Genomic DNA, 18,369 nt, shown 5'->3' on the forward strand with positions numbered 1-18,369 from the left:
TTTAAATCTTTGCAAATTTGCATTTTATAGACCCTATTACATTGTTTGTCGAAATGTCCTTGAAATTGACTGTACTATCTCACACTTGTGTAATCTGCTTTGAGTACCAATGAGAAAGGTATATTTTAAATAATAAACATAAATCAAATCTTTAGAATTGCTCGTGAGATGCAAATTACCTTTCCCTGTAACTTAACAGCCTACAAGCCATACCTTGAAGTGTTTTGTAAGCAGTTTGTGACTGCGTAGATAAATATGGCTTGATCACATGAACACTTTTTGATCTCGCCTGATAGTAAAATCTTTAGTTTCTGTTGTTCAAAAATGCTCTGTAGATGGTCAGTCCAGGGAGAAATATATTGTTTGCGAAGTGAATTGTAACGGGGACAGCTAAAAAAAAAAAGGGCAATTGAGTCAACCTGATCCTTACAATAAGTACAGTAACATTTCTCGGGGGGAGATTCTACTAAAACAGCCCTTTATCTCCGTGGAAGGTAACACATTGTGTGAGATGCAGATTAATGGCAATCAGACCAAGGGACAGAGAACGGAAGGCGTCTGTGTTGGTAGCTGATGAGCTTCAATGTATTATTGATCGTTCGGCATTGCAAGTGACCCTGAGTCTCCCAGGAGGCTTGTGGTGGGGTACAGATGCTAAACTAGATCAGCATCAATCCCCCAAGTGATGGTAACAGAGCCACATCAGGTGGCATATAAATCCCGTTCTGCAGTTCTTACATTTCTGTGTGTCTGTTTCCCCCCCCCCAGGCTTGGAGGAGGTTTGGAAACTAGATAAACATCGACCAGAATGCAACCATGCCGTTGATGGAAACGTTCCTGCTGATGCTGTTGTCCCTTTTCCAGTGTTCCCATCGGCACCTTCCCTGCCCATGTACGAGGCGTTTCCTGCCACGGTGCCCGCGCAGCACCCCAAACTTCTCCGTTCTGTCCCCACTCCGCTTGTGATTGCTCAGAAAATATCTGAAAATCAGGGGGAGGGCAACCTTTTTTCTCCTGGCTCCCCAAAGGAGAGGAAGTCTGCAGAGAGGAGAACACCCAATTCTTCGCCTAAGCAAAATGGAGGGCGTTTCACAGCCTTCAAGCCGTCTGTTCCCCCTCCAACCGCCCCCAAGCCCCTGAAGTTTCCAAGCAACATCAACATCACCAACCTGAGCGAAAGAGAGTTCAGCAAAACTATCTCTAGGGCAGCTGTCAGCGTCCAGGAACGCAAGGCTCAGGTGTTGGCTAATGTCAATGGTTCAGCCTTCGTAATAAGTGAGCTGGAAGAGAGACTTCAGAAGTATGAACTCTCGGGTCCCAGTAGAAGTTCATCCTTAAGGGACTTGCCTTCAGAGCAAGCAAGGCACGAGGCGTTGAGTAAACTAGGACTGGCGGAAGAAACTCTTGTTCAGGCTGAGGCTCAACTGGAGAAACCTCCAAGCGCTCCCACGCCAAAGGATGAAAAACCAGGAGAAGCACAAGCCCTGTCAAATGGCTATCGAAACATCCATGACCTCTTAAAGCGAGAGCCCAACTCGTTTCCAAACGTGAGCAAAACCATGACATTCAAACCAGACATGACTCTTGTGGATGGTAAGCTCACTCGGCAGAATGCGGCCAAGAGCTTTTATGACCGCCGGCAGCCAGATTTCGCCCTGGAGATGAGGAGGAGGGCTGGCTCGCTCCCCAGACCCTCCGGACTGAGACCTCAAGGCGTCACTGTGCAGTTTTCTGGTCGCGGGTCAACAGAGGAAGCTAGGAGAGAGGCGCTGCGGAAACTCGGACTTCTGAAGGAGTAGATGAAGGACAGCAATGGAATTAGGGTGAACTCTGTGCCCCAACAGACTGCTTCCAATGAGAGCCAAGGACAATTCTCCTTCACGTGAGGGAGATATTAAACAGAGGGCTGGATTGACCCCCTTTTATGTTACTGGGAAAGTTTCTGATGGACTGCTCTAGCCAGGCTCATCCATCCACTGGCTGGGCCAAAACTGAGCAACCCCCCCCCCAATTGCTGCTGGCTCTGAGAGGGCCGTTCAGGTTCCTCCTGGGCTATTCCAGCTTCCCAAACCACACTCACCCACCAATTGACTAGCATTGTGCCACAGGTACTCCTGTTCGGATTTAGTCATGGCTTTCCGTCATTTATCGATCCTCCAGGGGGATTTCCAAAACTGATTGTCTCGAGATGCCTGGATGCAAGAAGATTGCCCCCTATCCATGAAGTTTAATCGTGCAGTATTTGCTTGTGAGGGGCGTGCATTTGGCAAATTTGCACCCCAGGGCAAATGGATTTCTTTCCTGGGATACCTACCGTAACGAAGCCAAGAACAGTCTTAAAGGGGATTATATGGGGATGAATTTATATACTGAAGTCAACATAGACGATAAAGATGCTATCTTTGATCGTCATGTGCTTCTCTAAAAACGATCGGCCGCCTTGCTGTGCTCCCGTGTCTTCCCGTCTGCTGTAGCCCAGCCGTTCTTTTCATGACATGTAATAAGTCATTCAGAATCTGTGCCAACAAAATTGCCATTTGGGGGTTTGTCTGGCGGGTGGTGTTTGGTGCAACCGTTTTAAAATCTGCTCTTTCCAAGTCATTCCTTTGTCAGCATATTAATGGTGTTGAGACAGCAGGACGCACCACTAAACAGCTTTTTCAGCATTTGCTTTTGACCAGGAGAGCAATCCTTCCTGCCGTAGCCACAGAGATGAGGGCGTTGAGTGTCTTCAATAATATCTGGCTCCTGCTCTGTGCCACTTCAGTGCCAGGCCCGGCACTGCTCTGCCACAGGGTGTGCCCAGGGCATTCACTTCCTACCCCTCCCCTTGAAGCATTTAATGATCTGCTCCTCTCACTGGCCCTTGTGTGTGAGCGTGCGTGTGTGTGTGTGCTGGGCCATGGCGAGTGAAGCGCTGTAGGAACCACGCAGTGTGCCCAGCAGAGCTCATGGCAGCAGGCTGGCACAGGGCGTGAAAATAAAACTGGGCGTCTGCATCTCCGTGAGTGCAGATTGACACCCAGGGGAAACCCTTTGGGGTTTGATAAAAGTGTCCTTTAAAAATTGCTCCCTGTCTTTAAAATTCGAATATGGGGATTGGAATCGTATCATAGGGAGTGCCCTTGGGACCGAGTTCTAGACTTGAAAATAGGATTCTGAAGAATTAATTTTGTAATGGAAGAAGTATATCCTTTCTGCAAACATGGCATTCTTTCCTCCAACAGAAGGTTCCTGGAGTGTTTTGTGGGCGATTGGCTCTATGTGTTGGCACACTTTGCAGTTGCAAGCAACGCATGCAGGGTGGTGACTGCTGCTATGAACTGCTACGATCGGTGTAGGGGCCACAGTAAGAACCCATTCTCAACATTCCCTGCAGTTGCAAATGTTTATTTCCATCAACCCTGTACTGAGAACAGTCTTGCTTTAAAGCTGAGCAAAACCCCTTTTAACTTCAGAGACCATGAAAATCATCTTGAATACAGGATGCTGTCATGCATTTCCGTTGCTCATATATAGCTCAATATTGTCTACTCTGAGTGGCTTGACTACAAGGTTGCAGAGTCCTTTCCTAGCCCTGTTCCCAGAAATTCTTTCCTTTGAGATGCCCGGGATTGAACCTGGGACTTTGCACTTGCCAAGCAGCGGCTCTGCGGCTAAGCTATATTGGCCAGCAAGATGAATTTCCCAGGCAATGGAGCCAGTAGGTGGGTTGGTTCTTTTAGTGAGATCTGCGCAGGGCTCCACGCGGTTTAAGTGCTTTGATATAAATCAGCTCTTGTTTTTATTAGCATCCCAGCAGATGTTCTAAATCCACTGTAGGGTTTTTTTTCCCTCCCACTTGCCGGACATACTCCAAATTGCCCTTGGCACACAGGCAGCCTCTTTCCTATGGACTCGAAGCCAATGCATCTAACTGGACATGCGTTCTTCTCCTCATTATACCCACCTTTTTCCTCTTGCAAGTCCCCCTGGGTCAAATTTTAGTTTGAATAGAATAAGGCAATGGATCTCTACCCCCAAGGAGCTTACAAAGTGCTGTGTGTATTGATGGCAAACTGTCAAGAATGCATGTACTTGCAAGCTTTCCAACTTGCAGCTGTGCACGCCCCAGCTACTCTTTGAGAAACTTGATTGCAAAGTATATATAGCACAAGGTGTTTTTCCCAAAATGTAATCTGTCTCAAGTCTTGGCAAGAAAGGTGGACTATAACTAAAGTAAGTAATAACCATCCCTTCTTCCATTAAAACCAATCTGTATCCAGTTCTTAGCCCAAAAGATACGCAATTTCAATCCCAAATATCCCACCATCTTTAGTGGAATCATAGCACATCTTCTCTAAAGGGTTACTCTGGTTTGACAATCATTCCTTCTCATTGGAAAGACCTGGGAACTATGTTTAGAGGGAAGGGTGTAGCGGTCTTGGAGAATTCACCACCTTATCACAAAACTACAACTCTTGGGATTCTTTGAGGGAAACCATGACAGTTAAACTGGTATAAAACCTCTGTAAGATTGTACTGTAGGTATGGCCAGCAGTTTGATTTGAGCCTCCTTAAGCATCATTAAAGTGCAATAAAAACCCAACAGACTCCCGTTCACAACTATTTAGAGGTGTGGGTGGTGGTAACAATGCCACACCTGTTTTATTGTCAAAGCTTTGACCGCCACTGTGAATTCTCATATCTTCTCTTAAACGCATTGCTTGAATCTCTGCAGGTAGGCCTTGTACATGAAAATGTTGTGAAGGAACTTCTTATTTCATGGTTAACTTGTCTCCTAAGTACATTATTGTTATTATATTATTAATTGGAAATAATAGTATTTAATCTTCTTACCTCGTTTAAAATGGAGTATTCTTGGTCTCATTGACATGAAGGGATCTTTAGAGAGTGCTAAAAATGTTTGTCGTGTTTCCTCATATATGCCCTGAGATGCTGTCGCGTCTACCAATTTAAATAAAATATGGCCTGTCTTATCTTGAGCTTGGACTTTTGATCTAACCTTTAAAGAAGCTTTGTGTATGCTGCGGATGAAAGCGTAGGAGACTCATAACGATGTGAGTGCCATCTTCATGAAACGGAGATGTTTCAGATCAAGACAGCCCACCAAATCTGTGACCCTTTGCCCTAATAGTAGTGATTAGGAAAAGAGTTGATCATAAAATGACCAGTATCATAAGGAATTCCTATAAATCTGTGGCATGGCAATATTTGGAATCCAGCAGACACGTCTGGTCTTGCTCTGAAAAGAAATTAGAGCCCATGGAAAGGTCAGCCGAAGCAATTAAGGAGTTGCCTTGATAATGCCATGCAGCTAAAGAGTCTAGAGTTTAAATTTAAACTTCACACTCTTTAGCTGCCTGACGTCATCAAGGGAAAGGCCATGTGCCACATTGCATGTGCGATGCTGGAGTTCTATGGCGGAAGGTCCCACTGTGGAATCTGGTCCGGAGAATCCGCTGCAGGGGAGAAACCCAACATGTGACGTGATCAGGGCTTTTTTTCTGTGAAAAGAGGTGGTGGAACTCGGAGCCAAGCTACAAGTGACGAATTACACTTGCCTGGCAAGTGAACAAACTCGTGTATTCCTCCCTGTTCACTTGCCATTCACTTGCCCTCCACTTGATCAAGTGGAGAGCAAGTGAATGGCAAGTGAACAGGGAGGAATGCATGTGAGTGTTCACTTGCCAGGCAAGTGTAATTCGTCACTTGTAGCTTGGCTGTCAGTGGGTTGCCAGCAAAGGGGGCAACTCTTGGCGGGAGGTGGTGCCCCTGGTACCACATGTGCGTGCGCAAAGTGCACACATGCTCCCAGGGCCAATGATGTCACTTTGGGTCAGCTGGAACAAGGGGGGAGTTTTTAAAAGTTTAAATCACCCTCGGCAAAAATGGTCACATGGCTGGTGGCCCTGCCCCCCTGATCTCCAGACAGAGGGGAGTTTAGATTGCCCTCCATGCCCCTCTGTCTGGAGATCAGGGGGCGGGGCCACCAGCCATGTGACCATTTTCAAGAGGTTCCAGAACTCCGTTCCACCGCGTTCCAGCTGAAAAAAAGCCCTGGACGTGATGGTGGTAAAGGTTAACTCCCCTTTGTTGTTTCTCAGTTGGAAAAGGCTCCCATAGGCTGTTTTAAATCTCATGAGGGGAAAAAGACTGGCAGGCTGCCGGTCTTTTTTCCTTAACTGGTTTAAAGTCACTGGAGAAGACCATTTCCAAACAGAAAAACAGTTTGAGGGGAGAGTTAACCCTCAATTCCACAAAGGCACTGTCCCTATCTGTAACAGGTTCCTCCTTCCCAGTGACTGCATTTGTGGACCAAATGCTGTCAGTGGTTTCAGTCAATGTCATTTGGCCATGAAGGATTGTAAAATTACGGACAACAGGAAGAGGGAAAACTTTTCCCTTTTTCTTAATGCTAGGAACAAAGGCTATATCAGGAGAGCAGGCTGATGGGCAAAGGGATTGGGACCAGACAAAAGAACTTCACCCAGTGACTATGTGGAACTCACTGCCCCATGATTTTGAGAATAATCACCAGCTATTTTTTAAAAAGAATTTGGAAAAGTCTTTTACTGACTAAAGGGAATTCTGTGTCTAGAGGCTATCTCTGTAGATGGTGGTGGAGAGTGCTGTCAAATCATGGCTGACTTATGGCAACCTCTGGTGGGGTTTTCATGGCAAGAGACTAACGGAGGCGGTTTGCCATTGCCTGCCTCTGCAACCCTGGTCTTCATTAGAGTTCTCTCATCCAAGGATGACCCTACTTAGCTTCCAAGATCTGACAAGATCAGGCTCACCTGGGCTATCCTAGTCAGGCTATCCCTGTAGATAGCAGAGGCTTAAAAAATCTTAAGAAACATCTGGCCAGCTGTTGCGGGATAAAGATGTCTGGACTAGATTGACCTTTGACCTGATCAGACAGGGCTCTGACATTCTTAGGACAAAAACATGGCAGCTCTACGGAATTAAATATGGTATTTTAGAGTCTGTGGGAGTTTAAGCAGATGAGCGCCAGGCATGTCTCAGCCTTGCCCGGAGATCCATGTGCAGCCCATAACTTTGTTTGGAAGCAAAACCTCTTTGCTGTGCTCTCAGATGAACTCCTGGTGCCTCGTATCAGGAGTCAGCCAGGTGGAAACTGCAAAAACACATTCCTTGGCCTCCCGCCTTCCAATTCATCACCACCATCCTTGGCAGGCAAAAGCATGGAGGAGCCACAGAAAGCACTACTTTCCTCCATACCAAGCAAATAAGAGCAGCCTCCCCCCACCCCCCAAAAAACTTGTGAAGAATTGGTGACAGGAGAGGGCGGCAAATATATACCTCCCAGAAGTGCTTAACAAGTGTTTGGAAATAAGCCTGATGGCAGGGTGTGCAGTTGCAAGAGAAGATCAGCAGGTGCTCCTCTTAGGTACTCACTGATTGTTCTATGAGGACTAAAAAGAACCTCCATGTTCAGAGGCAGCATATCTTTGAATGCCAGTTGCTGTCGTAGAGTTGCCCGGTCCATGATGGGAAATGCCTAGAAATTTGGGGGTTGGAGCCTGGGGAGGGTGGGGTTTAAGGAGGGGAGGGAACTCAGCTGGGTATAAGCCACAGAATCCACCTTCCAAGATCGCCACTTCACCAAGGGAACTGATCTGTGCCGCCTGGAGATCGTTTGTAATTCCAGGAGATCTCCAGCCCCCACCTAGAGATTGGCAACCCCAGAGGGGAGGCCTCCCCTCCAAAAGAAGCAGCTTTGAAAAAGAGCAATAGTTTATATGGACTATTGAGCTGATCCAGCAGAGTTCTTATGTTCCTGTCTTCTATCAATGCTCTCTGTGTTTATTTTACCCTAACAAGCACAACTCTGGGAACCTCTGTTGGCTGGAGCAGCAAGTTGTGTTCACATTACAAAAATCAGGATCCTTTTGTGGAAGTCATTAGTCACTGCAGAAAACCAGTGTGGGGTTACCTCACCTAAGCGAAGATTTTCCTCCCTGCTCTTTTGAACCTACTGCATCATCCGCAGCAGTTGCATTGGCAGGAGCCAGGAAGCAGCTTCACCTCCCAAGAAAAAATCAAATTCCTCCGGGATTGGGCATGATTTGCAACCAATCAATCTCTCTATATAAAGACAAGTGTCCTGACTGACTTATCAACGCCCAGCCCAAATCCCTGGACCTAGAAACGTGAAATTTGGGGAGAACGTTCCTTTTGTGATGTAAACACCTACTACGAAGGGATTTTAGGAAATTTGCCTTCTAAGGGGGTAAAAGGATACAGCTTCCCTCTGTGTCTGGCAGGCTACTAGCTCCCCCGCTCACTGCCAGCACAGCCACTCTTCCCTGATTGGGCCAGCCTTTCAAGGTCATTTGCATATGCAGGCTGATTGGGGCTCACAACGTTCCACACCTCATCCCCCCACCCCCCCGAGACAGTACTATGCTATTATACTACAAAACCAACTAAAAAAAAAGAACTGCAAACCCAAAAATATTACATACCCACAAGTAAAAGAACTGGATTTAAAGTAGTTAAATACTGTAGCGAAGCACGGGTACAAAGCTAGTTTTCCAATATGCCTAAAAAGTGGAGTCAGCATTTGGTGATTCCCAAGCCAAATCATTCTCCAGTTGAGTGCTGCCTAGCTGCCACCACTCTGGCAACCCAGAGATGGGGAGGGTGTCAAATACAGTAGCAGGGATTACCAGCAGTAAGCTAGTATGGGAAGGGGGGGGTAGAACACTGGCCCACTGTACACACATACGCCCCACACACATCCCTCTTTTCAAAGTGATAATCTTGCCAAACCAACTGCCGATGAAGAGTTTATGATTTCATCTAATTACACATCTAACACCAGTTAATTAATATGAATACAATTGTGTTTTATCACCAGTGCTAATTTGCATGCAATTTGATGCCTATTAGAGGACTGGATGGTGTCCAAAACTGTTTGTTAACATTTTTAAACACACTCCCGTTATTTTGGCATTAGAATGGGTTTGTGGGGAATTTACATCTGACAGACCCACATTTGGCATCGGGAGCAACATTTAGCATCCTGCTAACTTGAGCTTTCGTGGGCTCTCTCATTAAAAAAAACTTCCTAGTCCATAAAATGAGGGAGAATGGCAGTAAAATTATGGATGGAAGCTTGAAAACATGTAAATATTTCAGAAGCAATAAGGACAAAATCTTGACAGGGTTTTCAGAGTCCACTTAGTTATTTAAAAGAGTTTAGACAGCGTTTCCAGAATTCAAAATGATTTGACAAAATGTTTAAAAGTACATCAAAACACAATTAAAAAAACAATAAAGGCTACAAACATCAGAACAAATTTAAACAGCCTGGGGAAATGAATGGGTGTCTTTCATTCTCTTCCGAAATGTGGCCATTTTCACACGTCCTTATTGTAGCGCCCAGGGCTTTTTTTCTGGGAAAAGAGGTGGTGGAACTCAGTGGGTTGCTAGCACAGGAGGCAACTCTTGGCGGAAGGTGGTGCCCCTGGTAACCTCTGTTGGCTGGAGTAGCAAGTTGTGTTCACATTACAAAATGCACGCACGCTCCAAGGACCAATGACATCACTTTGGGTCAGCTGGAACAAGGGGGGAGTTTTTAAAAGTTTAAATCACCCTCGGCGAAAATGGTCACATGGCTGGTGGCCCCGCCCCCTGATCTCCAGACAGAGGGGAGTTTAGATTGCCCTCCGCGCTGTGGTGCGGAGGGCAATCTAAACTCCCCTCCATCTGGAGATCGGGGTGGGGCCACCAGCCATGTGACCATTTTCAAGAGGTTTCGGAACTCCGTTCCACCATGTTCCAGCTGAAAAAAAGCCCTGGTAGCGCCATAGTATCGCAATTGTTCTGCTATACTCACAGCTGTACACACATCCTCGTAATCCACCCGTGAAAACTCGTCATCCTCCCGTAATCGTTGCACTTTCTTCGAGAATGCAGATTTCCCATTTATTACGCTGTGTAACGCTTCTTTAGCACTTTTTTTCACCTGCATGAGAATGCTTGGAAACACTTCTCCAGAGACCGCCCACTCAACCCCTCCTCCTTTTTCGTTTTCTGCACTCTAGGAAGAGATTTTCCCACCCACAACCAGGAATCCCCCATGCCTTTGCAGGCTCCTGGCAACAGTGACACCAATGGGCAGGAAGGTGCTTTTGTCAACTGTGATGTGAGTTCATCCACTACCCACAACCACAACTGCATTTTTTCTGCAGAATGTGAACTTCTAGAAGCGCAACGAAGCGGCACAAGCCAAGGCAATGTGAACGGTGCGTCATAATAGCAAGATCACAACTAATGGAATCATAGAGCAAAATTGGTGGAAAATTTAGAACACGTGAAAACAGCCCATGTGAGAAAGAGGAGTGTTAGTAAATTGGAGCTGCTGAAGAAAAGGCCCTGTCTTCAATGTCACAGTCCTTACCTGATGCGTTAATGGAACCATAAAAAGACCCAGATGTTCTGACCTAAGAGAACAAATAGGTCCATATGGGGAGAGACAGTTTTTCAGATATGTGGTCTCTGGGTTATCATAGGGGCTAAAATCAACATCTTGCATTGAAGCAAATAGGCAACAAGTAAAGCTGAAGTAAAATGAGCTGTTTGAGCATGCTGCCCAACATTAAACTGGTAGGGGCACTGTGAACTAACTGAAGCCGTTCTCAGCTTGTCCTTTGGGTTAGAAACTGCTTCCTTAATGCAAGTTTGTGTATACCTCGATACCTACATGGTTCACAGTGCAACCCTAAGCAGAATTACACCCTTCAAAACCCACTGGCTTCAATAGATTTTTAGAAGAGTGTAACTTTGCTTAGAAGAGCACTGTCAATCACTTTGGATGGCTACTTTCAAGCCAATGGAAACAGTATTATGCATCTCCTGCCTAGGCAGGGGGAAAAATGCTTGGCGAACCCCCCCTCTAGTTGTCCACATTCAAAGAGTAGAAGTACACAAAGTGCAGGATTTTATGTACAGTCCTCAATTCTCGTGCAGGCTGTTCTTGCTTGGTGCATGCAAATGCCGCTTTCATGGGAGCTCCCTTTGTGTGATTGCATCTGTGAGTGAGTTTGGAGGGCAAAGTGCCAGTTCAGCTCTGTTTCTGCTGTGAGAACAAGTACTGGAGGCTCCTTTGACGTGCCAATTTGCATTTCTTTAAAGTGTGAGAAAGTGTCAAGATCTGCATTTCAATGAATGGATATGGGAGGTGGAAGAAACTGGGATACTTCTAGCAGTTGAGGAGGAATGTATTCATGCGGAGAAAAATGAAGTGTGACTGTGCGAGTGAGTGCATAGAAGGTTGGAGGAGGGGCATGTAAAATGAGGTTCACTTGAGCATCCCTAGGTACTTAATAATGTTTTTGCAGTTGGCTGATACCAAGTGACCTCAGGGGAGCATCAAGGGTTTGCTGTTTCTTTTCAGGGTGTCTGATGCCAATTCAGATAAGAAAATAGGCATCTCACAGCAGGCACCCGAATTCAAGAGGAGAACTTTTTATATTGGGAATGCATGTCATGTCACTTTATTAGAAATGGTGTAATAGCCTGTTGGGGTGTATTTGTTTTACTGGATACACATCACATTCTTCTGTTTATATTTAAATCATTTGGCTTGGATTTCATGGTAAATCCCTGCTAGCAGAAGACATGTGCATCAGCCCCCAAACACTGGAGTAGGGTGGCCAACAGGCCTGGAGAAAAGTGTTCTGTCTCTTTCATATTGTTTTAAAAGATGTAAAGGGGCAGCTGAATCTTTTCATGCTATGGAGGTAAATAAAATCTCATTTAACCCCCATTAGAGGGACAGGATGGGCCAGGCTAGCTCGATCTTGGAAGCTTTGCAGGGTCAGCCTTGGTTAGTACTTGGCGGGAGAGCTCCAAGGAAGTCCAGAGTTGCTATGCAGAGACAGGCAGTAGCAAACCATCTCTGTTCGTCTCTTGCCTTGAAAATTCTATGAGGTCGACATAAGTTGACTGCAACTAGATGGTAATTTACTCACATAAAGGGACAGGACATCCCCCCGCCCGCCCCCCGCCAGCAGTAGGCAACTCTGCTTACAAGAGTGAGACGGTGGTAGCAAAACTACACAGGTTTCTCATGGCTTCATAAAGACAAACCTGTTTTTTAGTTTATGCCAGCCTAAAACCATTTTACTCTCTAAAACACTGCAAGATTCTCATTTAAATATAGTGATCATGTGTGATGGGGGTTAAGCATCCCCAGATTTCATTAAGCATCCCCAGATCATGTGTGATGGGATTCCCCAGGTTTCGTTAAGCATCCCCAGATTCCGTCTTTGCAAGTGTCTATTGCTTAAAGGGAGAGGGCTGTAGAAAATCTCTCCCTCCTTCCAAAGTTGCGCTCACACTGGAATGTTTAAAGCATTTCTTAGAAATAGACTGGCCTTTTTTTTCCAACTTAAGGCAACCCCTCCCGAATTCGGAAGTTACTTCCCTAAGTCAGCAGCTGTTGTGTCTCTGCATAACACTTCATGAATTGTCTGCTGTGCTTCCACTTACCTCTGGGGACCTGGCAGGGGGCGGTTATTCTTGGGAGCAGGACCAAGGGTGACACACAGGAATCTCACATTTTCCATCGGGTCCAAAAATAAACTTTAAAAAAAACCCTTCCATTTCCTTACTCTCTACCTACAGCATCAGAAGAAGGGTGTGGCAGCTGGAGACCATTCGAACAGATGTTAGTTTGCGACCAACATGCCGCAGCTGCTGCCAGCCTCCATCCTGTGCTATGTCATTTGATTTGCACCTTTCCAAAGCTCCCATTTTGCTTTTACACACACATGCCTGCCTGCTCAGGACTTCTGGGATTTCTTCCTGGTGCTCTCTTTTGTAAACTTTTTTTAATACGTCAACCACATCGTGGGCAAATCCTGCTAGTAAATTTCATCAGCCCCATCGTTGCCTGTTACAAATGAATGAACAGAACACCATGCTATGGATTTATGAAAAATAACACAAAGTTCATTATAACAGTGCTTAAGTGTAGATGACTGGGGAAGGCAATGGCAAACCATCTCGTAACAAAAAGGCTGCCAAGAAACCGTCGTGAATGCGACGTCTCTCCATGGGTCAGTAATGACTTGGTGCTTGCACAGGGGACTACCTTTATCTTTACCTTGCATGCCTATGATAAAGGTTTCTGCACCAGGTTGTCTGGCATTTTTAGCAAGAGTTAAACTCTTCAGGTTGGTGTTCTCAGGACAGGAAAGGCAAAGCAGACTGTCCTCCTGCTCACTGGCATTAATCCTGGGTTTTAACAGGGCTTTTTTCCTGGAAAAAGAGGTGGTGGAACTCAGTGGTGGAACTCAGGACCGCACAATGATGTCATTTGGGGTCAGCTGGAACAAGGGGGGGTTAAAGTTTAAATCGCCCTCGGTGAAAATGGTCAAATGGCCGGTGGCCCCACCCCCTGATCTCCAGACAGAGGGGAGTTTAGATTGCCCGACATCTGCTTGCCCTAACATTTGACAAAGCGATCTGTTCCAGGGATTTCAAGTATCCCAGCATGGTCAGCCTAACAGAAAAGGACAATACTCAAAACAGACATCTTCCAAGAAACTTAACAGTTTGGAAAACCAGCACGACAGAGAGTTAACAATAATTTGACATGCTATACACTAACTTTGTGTGCTAGAGGAGCCTGTTGAAAAACTAGAAACCCGAATTCCCTCTCCTCTTCTTCTGCTGCCACCAATTGAACCTTTGTAATAAGTCTGGTCCTGCAAACCTATATCTGCTTCTAAACTCCCCCAAACGGTAGATAAATCGGATGCCACAGACTGAGTTGCATTTCACCTGATTCAGATACTAGCCAACAAGGAAATAGCGGTTGAAGGGGGGAGAGGGGAGTCTCTAGAATACATGATAAGACTGATGTCTCTGCAGGAGATAATTAGTTGTAGAATATAAATTGCTACCTGTCTTTATCTCTAAAATGTAGTAGCAGAGGGGAAAGATTGTTCTTCTGAGAGGGTTTTCCAGCTAGCAACAGAGCAATTATTAGAAAACAGCTCGCAGTGTGCTTCCATTACCAACTTACTTTCTACTGGATAATTGGCCCATCAATATGGCCTTACTTCCTTGGATGTTAATTAAGCTTCATTAACTTGGGAGATGTTTCCTGTCTTCTAAGTAGGTTCCTTTTGCTGGATGAGGTTTGGTTTTCCTTTTCGTCTGAGCTTTGCTCATCACAAGAGCTTGTCTGGTTTTGCTTAAAATAGGGTTGACAACCTCCAGGTGGTGGCTGGAGGTCTCCCAGAATTACAACAGCTCTCCAGAAACAGAGATCAGTTCCCCCAAAGAAAAAAGTCTGCTTTGGAAGGTGGGTTCTGTGGTGTTATACCCTACTGCAGGGCTCATTTCGAGGGGGAATGCGCAGGAACACAGTTCCGGCAGTTCCCCAAAGAGGTCACATGGCAGATGGCCCCGCTCACCTGACTCAGCCATTTTGGGCCCGTTTCAGCCTGGATTAGGTCCAAAATGGCCCGGATTGGGCCTCTAACAGGTGGTGGATCACTCTCCCACTCAGCAGCTGCCCGATCCTAACCATTTTGGGGCCCTTTTCAGCCTTTTTCAGCCCTTTTTTGCCATTTTTGGCCCAATTTCAGCCCTGAATGGCCAGGATTGGGTCCAAAACAGCCGGGATAGGTGATGTCAGGAGGTGTGTCATACGCAAATCAGTTATGGTAATGACACACTTCCGGTGATGTCAAGGGGTGTGGCATATGCTAATGAGTTATGCTAATGAGTTCCTCCAGCTCTTTTTCTACGAAATGACCCCTGCCTCTGCTCCATGGATTTTAAACACACTCCTGTTCTCGTGTTTAAAGCAGCCTTAAAGATATCGCCCAAACAGGGCCAGCGCAAGTATATGGAAGAGGAACTCCATGTTTGCTCACTGCCTATGAAGTTATTCAGTGTAAACAGCATGTTCAGTGTCAGAGAGATTATTTAGTAACTTGTACAGCTGCATTTTTGTAGCAGGAACAAAGCCACTTTGTGATCTGGCTCAAATGGATGGGAAGGCATGCTTTTGTATAGCTCAATCAATCAGGGACCATCAAGTCCCAAAAGGCAGGAGCGGCTTGGCAGGACAACCTCTTTGGTATGCAATATAATAGGTCTTTTAGAGGGGACACAAAAAGGGTATAAGATTTCTGAAATGGATTGTCCATTCATCCCGTGTTTGACTTTCATTCACTGGGGAAAGATGACTTGCGACGCAATATTTTGTTACTAGTGTTTATCTGTCTACGTATCTATTGATCATCTTATCTGCTATTTATTATTATCCTATTGTTATGTGTAATCTGTTGGACTGAGCATGCCTGAAGGGTACTATATTTCTCTTTGTGTGTACTTTGTGTAAGGAAGGACTGCTTACTTCCTTTTGAACCCACCAGCTCACTGCAGCCCAAGATTTAGGCAGGCGGCAATGTGGGAGAGGGCCTTCTCAGTAGTGGCACCAAAGCTCTGGAACTCTTCCTGAGGGAGATTCGCTTTTCCCCCTTCAGTTGCCATCTTCCACCAACTGGGGAAGACTTTTTTGTTTCACTTTGCATTCCCGCAGTGATGAGGGTTCTCAGGTGCCCGCTGGTGGTGGGCAATCTCCCAGGGGTTTGCCCAGTTGCCTGCCAATCTGCCAGCGGCAAGCCCCCTGGAGATCACCTGCCATCCGCAGGCACGCCAGAAACACCAATAGTGCGTGAGCACCCAGAAGGCATGACGACGTCACTTCCTTAAGTGACATCGTCACAGTGGCCATGAGTGTGCTCCCACACTTCACTGGGGCAAAGCACGGAGCATGCCCTTTACTAGCATGATTAGGGCTGCCATTCCCCCGCCTGGGGCGGGGGATCCCCTGCTCCCACCTCCTCCCCCAAACCCCACTTACCTGGCCAGCGGGGGAGCGTGCCCCCTGAGGTGCCCTTCTGGTGGTGCGGCGTGCCCTCACGCCCCGCCGCAGCGTGCTCCCACACCACACTGCAGTGCGCTTCCGTGCCCCACAACATGCCCGTTTCAGGCCGAATTGGGCCTGGGGAGAGGCGATTCAGCCCTTTGGCGAGCACGGGAGCGCATGCTGGGCCACCCTTTGACCCTCATGATGATGTCACTTCCTGGAAGTGATGTCATCACACACACACCGGGACTACTGCGGAGGGTGAGTGCAAGGTTCCCAGTCCCCCGCCGGAGGACTCAAGGGACTTGGCAACTCTAGGCATGATGACGTCACTTCTTGGAAGTGACGTCATCATGGAAGCGCTGGGAACTAAGGATCATAAGCAATACACAAGGTAAGTGCTGGGTCCCCCGCCCCCCCCCCCAGTGATCCCTTCTCTCTCCCCAATTTTTTAAGTGCTGTTTCTATCCTTTGTATTTATTTTCAGTTGCGGTTTTAAATTGTTTTAGTGACGTATTTATATGTTCACTTTAATGGCTTTTAATTTGTATATTTTAATTTGTTATCTGCCTTGGTGGCCCTGGGAGGACAGAAAGGCAGGGTAAACATCATGTAAATAAATACTGAGGAATAGGATGCCTCTCTTTATCTCTGCGGGGAGCATCTTTCTGCCCTCCCTGCCCCCCCGCCCCCCCCCCCCGCCCATCTCCATGTCCTTTGGGTGCGATCTCTCTTTCATGGCTTTCTAAAGAGGACACATCTCTAAAGCTCTGTCTCCACAGAAGCCTTGATGCATACATCCACATGACACTGGACAAGCCAGCCCTGTGATACTGAAAATATCTTTTAGATTGGGTTTTTCTCTTTTTTTTCTTCTGCAAGAATGCTGTGAATTGGAACTACCTCAATAAATGTAAATTTTATCTGTTTGCAGTATAATTGCCTGAACAGCCTAACTGCTGTACATAGACCGTGCTTCACTGACTGGGTAACTCTATAAACTAAACTAAATTAATTAGTATGTAATTCTCCCAATATAGACCAGGTCTAAAATTCTTTTAACTAGTGACTGGGAGAAAAGTAATGTAAAATGTGAATCCCGCTCTGGGATATTAGGAACATGGTACAGAGTTTGTTTTTATGCCCCCAAATCTGGCCTCTATCATGATACTGTTTTATCAATATGTTTTCATCTGTATGTTGTGATCTGCCCTGAGCCCGTTAGCAGGGAGGGCCAACTATAAATCTAATTAATAATAGTAATAGTAATAGTAATAGTAATAGTAATAGTAATAGTAATAGTAATAGTAATTCTTACTGGCCTTCCCTCCTGCCACCTCTCTCTGAGGAGTTTGAAGCAGGTGATACGGCTTTAGCCACTTCCTTACTGGTACTTTGCACTGGTTCATACACACTTAGTTTGTACTGGTGAAGAGGACATGAATTGAATGTAGGACTTTCAGCACATTAAGTAGATGGTCTACCACTGAGTCAGGCTCCACTCCTGAAGGCTTAAACTGGGAAGACTTGGGATCGAATGCTGTTAGAAGTTATAGTGTCCTTTCTACCATATCAGAATTCTACCACCGCTCGCAACCAGATGTGTAGATCAAGTGTCAGATTCCTTTCCTATGAACATCTGGACTGCCACTCCCAGGTTTCGAATTTAGTCATTTCTCCTTTTCAGAGGGAGTTGCCCCTAGTGAACTGAGGGCCTGAGACGATTCTGGCTGAATTGGAACCAATGGACTTCTAGGCTTTCCAACGTTCAAGTGGGGGCTGGAGATCCGGGATTACAACTGATCTCCAGGTGACAGAGATCAGTTCCCCTGAAGAAAATAGCTGCTTTGGAGGGAGAACTTTAAGACATTATACCTTTCTGAGGACCCACCCTCTCTGAAGCCCTACCGTCCTCAGGCTCAACCCCCAAATCTCCAGGTGTTTTCCAAGCAGGAGTTGGCAAGCGACAGCATGAAGTGCTTTCAGCCAGAGAGTTTTGCCTGCTTACCCAATAATAAAAGGTCTTTTGCTGCTGTGTACAATGTAGGCTAGAACTCGATGTTCACTCAGTTTAGCAGAGGGCCCCACCCCTAAATTACACAACTCACAAATATGTGAGTTCTTTAAGCACGTATGAAGAAGAAGAAAGAAAGAATGGAATGAGGCATCACAAAATTGGCCTGACCTTTGCGTTTGGGGTGATGTTTGACTTGATTAAGGGAGGGAACAACAACATAATTTGAGCGGAGAACTGCTGGTTGACCAAAACAGACTAAATACCAAGATCGTATGCACAGCTTTGGTGCTTGAAATACCTGTGGTCGTCATAGGCGGGATGCCAATACCTGATTCTCTCACATGATTTAAAAAAATTATTTACTTCATTTATACCCCTCTTTCTTACCAATGGGTACCCAAAGCAGCTTACACTGTTTTCCCTTCCT

At 46.1% G+C, this 18,369-nt stretch overlaps 1 protein-coding gene across 2 annotated transcripts in view; it reads left to right on the forward strand.

The window, feature by feature from the left end:
* The window catches only part of PROSER2 (proline and serine rich 2), a 60,494-nt gene extending 55,515 nt beyond the window's left edge, over positions 1 to 4,979 (forward strand). For both annotated transcript variants that reach the window (XM_054989128.1, XM_054989129.1), the window contains exon 4: positions 769 to 4,979. In XM_054989128.1, coding sequence (XP_054845103.1) covers positions 769 to 1,799 — 1,031 coding nt within the window. In that variant the 3' untranslated portion in view covers positions 1,800 to 4,979. The remainder of the gene's footprint in view (positions 1 to 768) is intronic.
* Positions 4,980 to 18,369: the final 13,390 nt, after the last annotated feature.

This window comes from Eublepharis macularius, chromosome 9, assembly GCF_028583425.1.
Source record: "Eublepharis macularius isolate TG4126 chromosome 9, MPM_Emac_v1.0, whole genome shotgun sequence".
NCBI lineage: Eukaryota > Metazoa > Chordata > Lepidosauria > Squamata > Eublepharidae > Eublepharis > Eublepharis macularius.